General features: G+C 36.0%; 2 protein-coding genes across 3 annotated transcripts in view; one reads left to right on the top strand and one right to left on the bottom strand.

Moving 5' to 3' along the window:
- The window catches only part of SSR3 (signal sequence receptor subunit 3), a 425,362-nt gene that overhangs the window by 136,278 nt on the left and 273,548 nt on the right, over nucleotides 1-15,536 (bottom strand). The gene's annotated exons all lie outside the window — the stretch shown is intronic.
- TIPARP (TCDD inducible poly(ADP-ribose) polymerase) overlaps nucleotides 1-15,536 on the top strand; it is a 33,416-nt gene that overhangs the window by 3,975 nt on the left and 13,905 nt on the right. For both annotated transcript variants that reach the window (XM_050779861.1, XM_050779860.1), the window contains exon 2: nucleotides 451-1,408. In XM_050779861.1, coding sequence (XP_050635818.1) covers nucleotides 492-1,408 — 917 coding nt within the window. In that variant the 5' untranslated portion in view covers nucleotides 451-491. The remainder of the gene's footprint in view (nucleotides 1-450; nucleotides 1,409-15,536) is intronic.

Consider the following 15,536-nt stretch of genomic DNA (forward strand, 5'->3'; position numbering starts at 1 on the left):
ATGAACTTTTAAACTTTTTGTCAACTCATGAGATAGGTGATACATCAACAACTATGAAGAGAACCGCAAAGCTGAGGGGAAGTGTGGTTTCCCTGCTGTCATCATCTAGACACAGTTATTTCTACCTCCCATTTCCCACCCCACTCTAGCCTTATAGTAAAAATTCATAACCTGGCAGAATTTCAAACTCTTGTGTATTCAGCCCACAAATGCATGCCAATGGCCTATTGAAAGACTCTTCTACTTTTACCTGCTGGGTGCTTTTGGATAGCCTTGGGTGCTTTGGAGCCTTAATTTCTCAATAAAATTTAACATTGACCTGTAAAAACTAAATATAGTATAAGAGGAATGGTTTCAGGGAATTAGGACAAAAACAAAACATTTTAGTGAATGAATGAAATCCAGTTGCTGTCAGTTTGTAAATGATCATCTTCCTTCCTTTCCTCGTAGAATTTTTAGACTCTGAGGAGCAGTTGGAACTAATCCACATCATGGAAATGGAAACCACCGAACCTGAGCCAGACTGTGTAGTGCAGCCTCCCTCTCCTCCTGATAACTTTTCATGCCAAATGAGACTCTCTGAGAAGATCACTCCATTGAAGACTTGTTTTAAGAAAAAGGATCAGAAAAGATTGGGAACTGGAACCCTGAGGTCTCTGAGGCCAATATTAAACACTCTTCTAGAATCTGGCTCGCTTGATGGGGTTTTTAGATCTAGGAACCAGAGTACAGATGAGAACAGCTTACATGAACCTATGATGAAGAAAGCCATGGAAATCAATTCATCATGCCCACCAGCAGAAAATAATATGTCTGTTCTGATACCTGATAGGACAAATGTTGGGGACCAGATACCGGAAGCCCATCCTTCCACTGAAGCTCCAGAACAAGTGGTTCCAATCCAAGATCACAGCTTTCCATCAGAAACTCTCAGTGGGACGGTGGCAGATTCTACAGCAGGTCACTTCCAGACTGATCTCTTGCACCCAGTTTCAAGTGATGTTCCTACTAGTCCTGACTGCTTAGACAAAGTCATAGATTATGTTCCAGGCATTTTCCAAGAAAACAGTTTTACAATCCAATACATTTTGGACACCAGTGATAAACTGAGTACTGAGCTCTTCCAGGACAAAAGCGAAGAGGCTTCCCTTGACCTCGTGTTTGAGCTGGTGAACCAATTGCAGTACCACACTCACCAAGAGAACGGAATTGAAATTTGCATGGACTTTCTGCAAGGCACTTGTATTTATGGCAGGGATTGTTTGAAGCACCACACCGTCTTGCCATATCATTGGCAGATCAAAAGGACAACTACTCAAAAGTGGCAGAGTGTATTCAATGATTCTCAGGAGCACTTGGAAAGATTTTACTGTAACCCAGAAAATGATAGAATGAGAATGAAGTATGGGTATGTATTTATAACAACGTGTAGAACTGTTGTTAAATGCTATAGAGAAGGTAAAGAAGCCTAAAAGCTTAGTAGGGTGGTTTCTTTCAGTAGTAACAGGTTTTCTTTTTTTCCACTATTATTCTTTTGACTGTGCTATCCTGATTTTTCATGGTGGGTGAATGCAGGCTATTAACTCAACCAGACAATGAAGGTTTTATGATTTGAACAATTCATATGTCACTCAGTTCAACGTGCGTGTGACTGAGAAGTTGCACATACATTAAATATTGTGAATTAAATACTGTTTTAATCACCCAAGAAAAGCTGGCTTTTGAAAGAAAGTCTGGTGAATCTTACTATAACATAAATAATGAACACCTAATTTGTTTAATTTTAAAGCTCTGCGCATTGAGTAGCTGTTATTTTTTAAAGAAGAATAGTATTGTCAGAGATGTTTGTGGCCCTCTTCATTTCGAATGTTATAAACATCTTTTCTGTGAGTGATTCAAGTTCTTCCCATACTTCTGGATCTTTTTATTAGTTTCCTTGGAGCTTTTCTCCATTAAGTTTATATTATAGATAAAATAAATTTTTCCAGAATTTAGGATACTTTTTTTTTAATTTGGAAGAGTCCTTTAACAATCGGTGAAGGGATGAATTTATGTTAAGGTATGTTTATTACTCAAACAATTATCCTTGAGTTTTGGTATGCAAGATGAGTGTATACACATAACTCAGTTCTTTTAGTATGGATGTCTAAGCAGCATTCACTGGCAGGGAACTGGTATTTCTACATCTGAATTCTTCTTTAAAATTTAAAATGAAGAAAATGATAGTTGCCTGATGTAAAGTTGCTTGTGCAAAAATGGCTATATAATAAGCATTAATCTTTGCATCTCTAAGTTATTTCTCCTGTAGCATAGAAGGAGCTAAAGTGTGTGGTGTTAATAGCTATTTGTGTATGACCAAGAGTAAGGATTAAAATTAAAAGGGAGAGGAGAGCACTTCTGTCCATGCTGCCTGACTGGGGAGGCCATGAGGGCAACCTAACACCTTCATAGCTACTGAATGGCCTGGTATAGTACTGAGATGCATGACCCATATTGGGGGTGGGGAGAGGGGAGTGGAAATACACTGAATATACCATCCCAGAAGTCCAGGAGAAAACACTTCCTTAAGAGTCATCTTTGTTCACAGATATGTTGGTTTACACTACCCATGTATTTAGAGAGTCAGCAAATGGTGGCAGTAAACCATTTCCAAGTTGTCTGATTCTGATAGTTTTCATGTCAACCTTCTGAATTCTGACTGGTGCGAGAGCTTGTTCACATTACAGAAACTTGGTCTTTTTTTTTTTTTTTTTCATTTATCTCGTTCCCTTCAGTAATGGGTAAATGGTTGTCTTTTAATAATTTTAATATTTCAGTTATATAGTACAGAAATCCATGTGTCTTTTTAGCAACTTAATTATCATGAGACTTGAACTTTGCATTTTGTGTTTCAAAAGGGAAGTGTGGAACAAGAAGAGAAACAGTATAAAGCCCAAATTCAAAAGTATTACATAGAAGACCCTATGAGATAAAAGTAAGGTCATATCAAGAGTATAGTTTTTCTGACTGTAAATGTATTATCTTGATAATATATTACATTCAAGATTCCACCTTGCTTCCGTAGTGAAAGTCTTATAATACAGCTAAGTACTTTTAACTTACTTTTTCAAACCAGCATTGGAAGAGAAAAATGTTTTTCCATTTTATCTTAAAAATATTTTTAATAAGGTATTTTCCAAAATCTCTGTTGCCCATGAGCTAGCAATTCTAATTGCTATGTCAAGGGTAATTAATTTTATATACTCTCAAAGCCACTCTAATCCTTCTATCTCCAGATTGCAAAACTCTGCAGAACAGTGGCTCCCACTTCACTCTCATGAAGCAAATTTCCAGTCTGCTGAGTACTTCAGCATCTTGGTACATTAAGTTTCTATCTGTTTGAATTGATCAGGAAGAAACTAGCAGGATTATTGGCCAACACATGACATTCTGTTACCATGAGAACAAGGCAAGACAATAATTTTGATCCTAGAAAATCCAGGAATTCTTAGGTCAGGAACATATGGGTATTTTTTATCCTTTGGTAAGATTATTTTGCTTAAGAATAGACATAGACCCATAAGCATGCATTATTGTATTATGAGGTAGTTGCAATGGGTGCTTGATTTCCAAATCAGTTTTAATGAAGTAAACTAATGTTTATCTGACACTTGGGAAAAGAAAAGTATAAGTGAATTATTATAATTATCATTGCTCCTACTACATTGTTAGTGGTAATAAGTGGTCCTATCCTGGGAAAATAACAAAAAGTGTTAACTGTTAAATTACTAGTAAAGTGAAGTTCTCTGAAGATTACAGGAAGAAATGTTGTAATATAGTAGATAGCTAAGTGTCAAAAATTAGGCTTTTGGGAAGTTGACCTGTGGTCATTGCAACCTGGTTTTCCTTGTATTCTAAAGCGATGTTGTGTTTCCTGGCAACAAGATGCAGATAACGGCATGTTGAGCCTTGCTGAGAGATTCACAAACAAGCTGAAGCAGCCCAGGTTCACATGGTTACCACATTATTTGGCTAAAGCTATTAATCTCTGTGGTCAGGCCTGTAAAGCTGGTCTATCTGTGCAGATTGCACATAACCAGGAAGTGTGTGTTCAGCTGTGTATATGTCCAAGTTGGAACCAGCAGTCTTTGGACTCAGAAATAATGAATAATGAATGGCAGTTGTTTATCCCACTGTTTTCAGTAGTTTATATGGTTTGGTAAATCATTATATTCTGTATCCATAACATCTTCATTGTGTGATACTTGGGGAAAGTTCATAGTTCTGGGTCTCTAGCAGAGACGAAAGTTCATAGTTTCAAACTGTACAGATAAAAATCTTTTTATTTAGCTTTGCAAATGTATTGGATTTAATACCTAAATCTAAATTAGATGTATAGCGTTCATTTTATTCTCAGGAATGAAATTGGAAAGGAAGTTGAACTAGATAAATTCACAGGACCTTTCCAACTTTTTAGTCAAGATGCTTAGATACTAAAAGCGCATTAAGAAAGGATTTCAATAATACATGCTTATTTATTCCTTGTAATGAAATTATGATGTAATCCCACTTTGCTTTCTCATTCTGCTTTTGTACATCTACAAACGTTCATTGCCAACATCAACTGCATACTAGTGTGTATGAACTTCCCAGATATAGATGCTGAGGCTTCTTTTTTGCACACGAGATGAGCCTTGGAGAATTTCCAAATTCCAAATATACAGTTGAGAAACAACATTGAGTGTTGTGTTTTAGATTAAGAAAGCACAGTCTCGAACAGTGTAGGCACTCATCCTTAGTAGACGATGACATCGGATGGCAGAATTAAGCAGTTTTAAAAGAGCCTTGCACACTGTGGAGTACTGTTGTGGATAATTGAAATTATGGAGGTTGTGCAAATCTCTCTTTAGCAAACAAGATCACCACTAGTTTCATATTACATTCATTTTAAATTGAGCCAGAACAATTTTCTAGTTATTTCCACCTATCAAGAAGGGACACACTGCAAACCTTATTTTGGAGGCTACCTGCAGGTGCACATATGACCAGTGATTATTTCTAATTCTGAATTTATTGAAAGAGAGTGGAGGTGAAGAGGAAGAGGAAAGTTGTAAACCCTGAATCCGTTATTAATTTTTTTCAGAGGACAGGGTTTTTTTCTTTTGGGATTAATGCTCACTGATAGGGAGTTTTAGTTGCTTTAAGGCTTAAGGCTAGAGTGTTGTCAGTTTTAGTTGCTGAGTGATTTTGATTGCTAATTGCCCTTAGAAGTCTATTTTTAAAATCTGTCCAAGGGACAATACCATTAGATGACTTCACAGAAACTCTATATAAAAGAGAAATGTATATTAATGATCATAAAAAGCGTATACTGTTATAATCCCTATATGACTTGCATAGTGAATTAGCTAAACTAGAGCAAGCTCCTGAACTCTACTGGAGTAGTTAAATTAGCCAAGTTAGCTGTGGCGTGCACAGCTGTGATGATGTATGAACTAACTCATTATGTGTTATTGATAACACTGGAGAGAGGAGAACAGCTGAAACTTACTATGCCTTGTGACTTTTGGTAGTTCTTGAATATACACAGCTGGATGAGTTTAAATTTATTTTAAAAATTTCTGCCTAAGAGAAAGAGAGCTCCATAAGCAAGAACTGTGTTTGAAGTGACTTTCAAAATGTGTGCCTTGTGCTTTAGGATAAAGCAATCCAATGAATTATTTTTTGTACTTCTTTATGCTACTATTTACATATGAAATACAACTAATTGGCTTCTATCTATACTAATCCAGAGAAGTTACTGGATCTGTGTAGAGCTATCATGGGAATCAATAGCAATCATTTATTCCCTTTTTGGTTTTTCATCAATAAGCAGATTAGACTTTTTGAAGCAGCTGCCACCTGGCTTCAGGATGGGGTCATTCTTTTCCTGATGTATCTATGGTAATGAAAATGAACCTTGTCAAAAAGATTTATAACTTTTAAATCAGACAGTTGGAGGAAATAGCTTATAAGGTTATGTGGCATACCCTAAAAATAATTGCATGATACATTATATATTTTATCATTGAGTTAAATCCAAAGCTCTTACTTTTTATTGTAAGTAAGAAAAAAAGGGAATACGAGTTGAATATTCCTTATCCAAAATTCTTGGGGACCAGAGTGTTTCAGATTTTGGATTTTAGAATATTTGCATAGTGCCCCGGTTAAGCATCTGAAATCCGAAATGCTCCAGTGAGCATTTGGGTATCATCTTGGTGCTCAGAAAGTTTTGGGTTTGAAGCATTTCCAATTTTCGGATTTGGGGTGCTCAATTTATAGTAGTAACTCCATTCAGCATTTAAAACTTCATTCTGCACATAATGGGCATGAAAAAAAATGCTACTTTTGACTGATAGCTCTGTTGTGTCCCTGTAAATCTACTTTGTATTATACTAGAATTATCCTATTATACCAGAATTTCTAGATCATAGATTTACAATCTACTATAAAGCAAAGATAAACTTCATAAGTTCTTCTGTGTATTTCTAATCGTGGTTAGTGATCCTCAGTTTTATTCTGGGTTTGGGTGCTATTCCTAAAGGGTAAAGCAGTATGTAGTCCATGCAAACCTTGACTACTCAAGGAATGCTACAAAAATACAGCTATTTGAAATTATGACTTTCTTCCCATGGTTTCTTTTATTTTTATTTATCATCTCCTGATTTGAGACACCAGATTCTGCATCCTTTGTCTGATGGTGATGATTCTGGATTGCATTTAAATTAGGACCTTAAGTCCTCTTAACCTTGGCCAACAACCTTTAATAATTATCAGTCTCCAATTTGTGAGTTGCAGTTGTCTTTTTGTGGAAGGAAAACTTAGTACATGTGTGTATCATTTTTTGCAAAGGAAAAAACATTTCAAATTGCAAGATAATTATTTTGGCACAACTTGTATGGCTAGTTCAAATTGGACACTGTCAAAGTTTTGAAAGAAACTCACTTTGTAAAAGTAGTAGAGTTTCCCTTTTATAATAAGATTGGGGTCTTAAGGTAAAGTGAATTCGAAAGATTTTGTATCTTTGAAAAAGACCACAGTGCCAAAGGTTAAGCCATTTTCCCTTTCATTCTGGGTTTGAAATAGGTGATAGCCTGAGATCTTGGTTTTACCTCTACTTTGCAACACATTAAACATAAACTGTACAAGGAATGAAATGCTTCTGAAGTTCACCATTTCTAGGAGCAAACAAGCTACATTTTAGATGTGAAGGATTTTTTTTTTTTTTTTTTTAAGACAGAGTTTCACCCTTGTTGCCCAGGCTGGAGTGCAGTTGCACCATCTCAGCTCCCGCAACCTCTGCCTCCTGGGTTCAAGCGATTCTCCTGCTTCAGCCATCCTGAGTAGCTGGGATTATAGGCATGCGCCTCCATGTCCGGCTAATTTTGTATTTTTAGTAGAGACGGGATTTCTCCATATTGGTCAGGCTGGTCTTGACCTCCTGACCTCAGATGATTTGCCTGCCTCAGCCTCCCAAAGTGCTGAGATTACAGGCGTGAGCCACCGCGCCCGGCTGATGTGAAGGAATTTCTTTAACAAAACTAAATAGGGCTCATTTTTATATTTATAGATTGTTTATGACAGCGCTTTCTAGGGACTGAAAATTATACCGTATACAGACTCACCCCAATTTAAAATTTCTTCCTTCAAACATTAAACCTAATCCACCCCAATCCCTGACACAGTAACTGAAAGCTTCAGATTTTTAATATAAATAATTCCTTGTTAATAGGGAATTTGACATTACAAGTGATATATTGTGAAATACATTTTTGAAAATTAAGGATTTTATGTACAATAAATTCTGTTTGTAAAGATTTATATTCAATCTGTGAAGAGGACAGTATTGCAGACTTGAGCTAAATATAATCAATTCTGTGATTAGGAACTCAAATTTTAGAAGTTGATGACATTAATAAACTTCTAATTGTCATTTGTGAAACTTCCAATTTTCCTTGCTGACTTAGCTAGTTACTGTTACTAAGGCAAGCATAGAAGAGAGTTAACTAAGCATTCCTATTTGGGTTTCCACACAACAAAATGTATCTGTCTCCTAGATCTTTCTCTGCTCTATGCTGTTTACTTACTGGTAACACCCACTGGACAAGTAAAGAACCTTTGCATGGTCATCACAATGAAAGGATAAGTTCTTACAAGAGTGAGAATGCTAGAGCAACTATTCCTTTTCACCTTCTACAGAAACCAGTGACTTTCGAGTATGTGTACCACAAAAAGTTGTGTAAGGAGTGTGTTGAGAGTCGCCCATGACTAAGTTGTCTGAGGAAGAGTTCAGTAAATTTGTATTCTTTATGCAAATTGAAGTCCTCTGTTTTGGTGCTATTGCCTCTGATTTTAGGAAGGATTTGTGAATAATCTTATGTTGAAACATAGTACTTCTTGTAATGATTAGAAAAGATGTTTAGGCTATACTTACAAGAATTTCTCTTTATTACATTAGCTTTTTTTTTCTTTTTGAACTAATTTGGAGAATTCTTAAATTGTCCCACTTATATGACATAGCCAAAGAGTTTGGATGATCATCTTTGGTCTAATTTTTCACCAGCACTTGAATGGCAAGGGTGGGGATCAAAGGGTGAACTTTGCTTGCAGTACTTTACCATGCATGTGCTTTCAGAATCTTGCATGCACCCTGTGATCTTCACAGTTCCTGCAGCTGATCAAGGTATAGAGAGGGCAAACGGCACAAAATACTCTAAATAATTTCCTGCTGTGGTTGGTCTTTGGTTTCTGACTGTCACCTGGCTTAGCTCTTTCATTTCCAGGCATTTAGAGAGTAAAAATTAGCACAGGATAAACACTGGGTTTGCCTTCTAAGGTTTAATTACTCATCCTAATAAAAGAAAGACATCCCCAACAGAGTCAGGGCAAAGTATGTGAAACAGAAGGACCTTTGCTTGCTTGCTTTCTGACATTTGGATTATCCAAATGCTGGCGGACATCAGAAGCATTATGTAAAGTGTTTTACAAATTTGTTACTCAGAAATAATTTCGACTCTCTTAACTGATAAAATTGAATCTATCACAGAAACTTGGCTTTGTAGAATCCAACTCCCTCAGAAAAAGTTACCAATTTAAGACTATGTTGAAAGGTTTTGTTATAGCTTATAAAACCTAGACAATAAAAAGACTCTTTGTCTTTTCTATAGGAAGTCTTTTTCTCCAGCAATTTGTTTAAAGAACTATCAGAGTGATGAATTCTCTATATATAGTTTGCTTGTATGCATTCAAATCTCTAGTCTCCTGAAAGCTGTTTACTCATCTCTGGGTTATTAGCATCAAATACATAGTAAGTCACCAACGAATATATTTCTGATTCTTTCATTGATCAGTTAGTTCATCTGGACTAATTGGGGAAAAAGCCAAAGCTAAATAATAGAAAATTCTGAATAAAAACCTTTTTATGGGAATCATTTGTAATTTAAAAGTCAAAGCAGAAATAAATTAAGCTAATGGTTTATATCTTACTAGGCATTATTAGAAAATATTTTTATGATAACTATAACTAGTATTTATGTGTAAATGAGTGCTGAATTGAGATATTTGAAAGCAACTTATTTTTAAGTAATTTTATCATTTACATATAGTATTATATGTATGTAGAAAAAAATTATAAACACATCTATTTTATTCCTTTTTAAGGGATGTCAAATTCTATATTCAAAAAATTGAATTAACCACTATTTGTGCCTCGAATACATGGGAGACATTTTTTATTGTTTACTTTGAGATTAGATAGAAACCTTTCAGTTTTAAAAATATTTTTCTTAACAGAGGGGATAGCTACTCTTCTTTATAAAAATCAGTGATTGCATAATATAAGGTAGTATAAGGCATGCTACCAACTTTTAAAAACTAACCTGTGCCTTCTATCCCAGCTGTTCTTACAAAAATTAAGTTTCACTTTCTCATCAGGCCATGGTTGAGAAGTCTGTCTCACTTATAGTGCCTTCTGTGATCTTAGGACATGTGACTGAACTTGAATAAAAGTTAAGACTGTATGAGATTTCTGGTACCTTCATGGTGCAAAATTTAGTCCCACACTACCATAAATAGATGGCAATGAGATCTTCTGATCTTATAAGTGTAATTTTTATTTATGAAAGATTTTAGACTTATCCACATTTTATTGGAAAGTCTTTTTGTGTTCTTTGCTTTGATCTGTAGTTTTGTAATAGAAAACAAACAACAAAAAAAGCCAGCATAACAATATTTTAGTAGGTTCTTTTCCTTAAGTAGATATTGTAATTTGCTTTTAGTGGTTGCGTTGGGGCCGGTGGACTTCATTGTGTGGTATTATTTATTAGGGGTTTAGCAAACATCTAGATGTATGCAAATGGCCATGTCTTAGTATCAGTCTGTTTTGAGAATAAGCTGTGTTATGTTTGTTTAGTTCTCCGCATGCTTTTGGAGAATGTATAATTAAAAAGTTTAAAAACAGAATATCTTTTTTCATTTAGGAAACTTACCTGCCTCTCTTCTATATCTTATCCTTTCTTTTTCATTTCACTGGGTTCACTTCTAGAATGACTTTTAAGACTACAGATGTCTAACAATTTATGAATCAGACATGAGGTTTGGCACACAGATAAATGTGATTTTAGACAGCATCCTTCCCACTAACTTGCTGCCTTCTTGGAAGCAGGAATTTCCAAGATGTCTCAGGAGGTACCAAGGGAGCAGCAACATAGAATTTTGCCTCATGATCACTTCTTCAAGAACTGATCCTGAGAAATACATTGTATCTTAAGGTGGGGAACACTTTTACCTACCCAAAAATCTTTTGAGGTATTTAGATAAATCCATGATCTGAGTTTTATGTTAATAGTTTTACAGTGTCATAGTGTGGTAATTAAGTATAGAATTTTAAATTCTGAGGCTGGGTGCAGTGGCTTACACCTGTAATCGTAACATTTTGGAAGGCTGAGGCAGAAGGATTGCTTGAGACCAGCCCGGGCAACACGGCAAAACCCCGTCTCTACAGAAAAATACAAAAATTAGCCGAGTGTGGTGGAGCGTGCCTATAGTCACAGCTACTGGGGATGCTGAGGTGGGAGGGTAGTTTAAGCAAGGGAGTTCAAGGTGGCAGTGAGCCTAGATGGCACTATTGCACTCCGGCCTAGGTGACAGAAGGAGACCCTATCTCCAAAAAAAAAGTGAAAGAAAAATTTAACCTCTGGTGAGTATTAAAAGATGTTGCTTTGGATATAAGCATTTATGAATAAGTTTTATTGCCACCCCCCACAACAGTCCTCTGCTACTTATTTGAGGCAGTGTTAGCAAAAATCTTAATTAGCGACAGAATAAATGACAGTTTTGCTTCTAAAGAAGCAAATTACAAATACATAGTTTTCTGAACTTTAATAATGACACTGTTTTCACGAAATGTGTTGGTATTGTGTATGCCATGGCTTTGATTCTCATTACCTTGTAAAATACTTGAAGGGATATAAGCTTCCAGATATTCCTGCATTGCTAAATGAGTCCTGGAAATATCAAAGCCAGGTATCAAAAGCCAGCTATGTTTTGTTCGCCTGTGAAATTCTTTAGCAGCGGCAAACATATCCCATCTGTCATGCCTGTCTCAAGCCAGTAGCAGAACCTCAGTACTCTCCACATTGCATTTAATCTTTATCCTTCTATCATTATGACACTCCGTTTTGGGAGGTATTTTCACTTTACATCATAATAATAAAAGGGCACTACTAGTTGTATATGGTGAGTCTAGCTGATTAAGGTATGTGTTAATTAGTTTGAGGTCACAGGCTTATCCTTGTAGAAACCAGTTAACTGTTACAGGCAGGAAGCCACGGTTCTGAAGTCTTACCGATCTGGTTAAAACTGTGCAGAGTAGGGTTCAGAAAACTTTGTATTTAATCAACCTATGCCAAAGTCTGAGTTCTATGTTTTATTTCTATCACCTTGCCACTTAAACCTGCTGTATGTCTTGTAATTTGTCTCATTAATAGCACCGTTATCCAACCACCCAGATCAGAAACATGGGACACATCCTACTCTCATTTCACTCTCTTCTGCCCCACATGTAATTATCCTTTATGCAGTTAAATTCTAACTCTTAAATACTTCAAATCATTCCTACATTGCCTCCTTAGTCCTCTTTCATCGTATGTCTCATGTGCAGTTCTAATAACTAGAGATGATTGTTCATAGAATAATATTGATAAATATCCTAATATTTAGCTGATGAATGGTTTTCTCTATCAACTGCCAAAAATAAATAAGTAAATCATTCTTCTATACCACTACAATTGGAATGACCTTTATAAAGGCAAGTCTGGACTTTGTTGAAAATTCACTGGTGTTTCCTACTGCCCATAGAATCAAGACCTAACAACTTAACACAGTAAACAAAGCTCTTCATTATCTGGCCCAAGCCAACTTATCCAGTCCAGTTTTATCCCTTATTTCTCATAGATACATATACTCTAACCTCCCACATGAACTGGGTGTGCCTCTTGCACACTATTCTTGTGTGCCTTGTTTGGTTAGCTTCTACACATGGAGTCACTCTGCATGTGGTGTCCTGCCTCCCATTGTTTGCCTGATAGCTGGACCTTGCTCACATTTTATCCACTCTGGGACAACTCCCTTGACCACCTTTCTTGACACCTTTCCCAGCAGAGGTAGGCCATCTGCTTCTGACCACCTTTTTGCCACATTTCCCACTATGCCACAGGGTTTCCTTTCCCCACTCGATTGGTGCTCTGTGTCATTTTGCCTTTTTCATTTTTTTATGGCCAAAGCAGAGCCCAGTACCAAATTAATGTGTCTACTTTGAGTTACTTTGCTTTTTTTTGGTCTCATTTTCTTCTTGGTTATAAACACTTTATAAATAGATAAACTGCCTAAAATGGTTACACTCTTTACTGAGCTCCCAAATGCATAAACCCAAGAGCTATTTATCTGAGAAAGAAGTTGTGTTCTTACTATTTTCTATTTCATTTAGCATCTTTTTCTTTTTTAGTTTTGGTTTGCATTCCAACTCTGTTTATTATTCATGTCATAGGTCCTTTTTACTTTCTCTTCAGGATCTTAAATACTAAGATATTAGTATACTTGTTAAAGAAATGTGTGTGGCATACTTTCTGACTTAGTGTGGGTGTTGGTGCTCTGTGCATTGGTGATGTATGTCGGAAAATGTTGGCTTAATTGGTATGTGTAGATATTTGTTGAATAAGAGGAGAACCATTGTTACAAAGCATCTAAATTATGAGAATGGGCGTCCTTTTCAGCATTTTAAATTAGTGTTGTATATGGATTCTTATAGTGGGATGTGTGGTGGTGTGTTGGTGAGACATGCAAAAACAGAATTGTTAATATTTCAGCGGTTCAATTTCATTCTTTCCTTAATAGCAAAAATCAGCAGTCTGTTCACAAGGTTTTGTTTTTTTCTGGTTCATGATAGGGCTGTATCTTAGATAAAAGAATACTGATGGATTTAGCCATGTGATACAAATAGCAAGATATAAATCCTCCTGTGGAGTGGCTATCACTCATACTCTTTTTTGGCCGTCCCTCAGAGATGCCTTTAGGCCAGATGGAGTTTTCATCCACAAGGATTGTTGCACCTTGCTTTTACAAAGACACCCTCAATCTCTAGCACTGGCTCTCTTGCTCAGTTTCCAACATCCTGTAATTACTGCTTTGATTCTAACTTATCTGCTCAATACTTTAAATTCCTAACCTTATATCTTAAGGCTCTGACACCCTGGACTTAAGCACCCTCAGTTCGTTGCCTGAAGTCTCTCACATCGCTTATTTTATCCCCTTATAGGAATTTACAGGTTCCCATTTCCTCATCTCTCAGATACCCCTGTTTAGAAGGTCTCCTTTTCCAGCTACTTATACCAATCCTGTCTCCACTTGTCTTTCAAGAAGCAAAGTGCTTGGAGACCTCTTTTTCCTTGTTCTTACACACAGCTCTTTACTTACTAGTGATATTTCCTGTTATTTAAACTGCTCCTAAGATTCTTTTTCTTGCAGAAAGCTATCTTGGATTGATAAAGTAAAACCTCTTAATTTTCCCGACCTGTATCCATTACTGGATGCCAATAACCACCTCCTCTTCCATATTGCTGCATGTTTATTCTTTGTCTCTTATTTCCTGAATGTACTTGCCACTGATGAATTTAGACAGGCAGACGTACTGCTTCTTTGGCTACATTTTGTTAGTTATTCCTCTCTTAACATTCCTAGAAGACAGGGACTACATCTGTTTAATTCTTTGTGTATTGCCCAGTAGAGCCCACCATCGCGATTATCACATATAGATGACTCGTAACTGCTTTCTGATAATAGGAAACAATAGTTTGGTAAAGAAGAATGTGGTGGCTGTTGAACATTTGGCATCCATATTGCACATATTTATGCTGATGCAGATTATGGAGAAAAACACCTCTTGGCTTTAGATTTTTAAAGCATTCACTGTTTAAGGGAGAGCAGGTGGTAAAATTAATCTCACAAAAAGATAATTTAATGTTTTTCAAATTTGTGATTTTGTCTCTGTCAAGTTTAGAAAAAGCATTGAAAATCAAATAGAGCTATAACAGTACTTTGATATATCATCCAAAGAACAGTTGATTATAGTAAATTAGGATTTGTCGTAGAAACTTCGTAATGCCCAAAGGACTGACATGCACGAGAATGTAGCAAAAGCTGCAGTTGTAGATGCAAATCATTATCTATGAAGTCTTTCTCATGCAAATCATTATCTATGAAGTCTCAGTAATACAGGCTTAAACAGAAATTGCTAGAGTGATGTCCAGAATAAAATCTGACACTAAACAGCAAAAAGCATTGGCTGTTTATATTATAATGCATGTTAACATAATGACTGCTGTTCTAAGAACTCCTTAAAGGAAATACTGAGGATTTGTGACTCATAATTGGGAACAGTTGCTGGGCGATAAGCTTAAAGCAGGAAAAATATGTTTAGAAACTTGAAACAGTCTTAACAGGGAGAAAGTTTTTTATCTCACTTCCCAATCATAACATCAGATTCTCCTGAAGTTAATGAAAATTGCTTAAGGCAACTTGATATGACGTTTAATTTAGGCATAGGAGTTCCAGTTTTCAGGACTTTTTTGTTTTTTTGTTTTGTTTTGTCTGTCTGTTTCACTTTTTAGGATTTCCCAGAAACATTTTTCTGTTTGAATTAAATATTCCTATTTACCATAAATCATTTTAAAACAGTGGCCAAATATTATTTTAAACTACGTTATATTGTCTTATTTCATGCTTAATTAAAACTATATGTTGTTTTTGAGACCACATCCAACTAGTTAGTCCTCTTACTAAGCAAGAAGTTTGGGGTTTATTGGCAACATCTTTAGGAATTTTAAAGGAGTATACTGCTTTTTATAAGTTCCATACTTTTTGGCATCATCGGTTATATGATTGAGTGTTTTTTTCAGTGTAGAACCTGATTCAGAAATTGTGAACATTGGGATGGAGAACGGCAAGTATTTGCATAATCAGTT

Source organism: Macaca thibetana, chromosome 2 (assembly GCF_024542745.1).
Source record: "Macaca thibetana thibetana isolate TM-01 chromosome 2, ASM2454274v1, whole genome shotgun sequence".
Classification (NCBI taxonomy): domain Eukaryota; kingdom Metazoa; phylum Chordata; class Mammalia; order Primates; family Cercopithecidae; genus Macaca; species Macaca thibetana.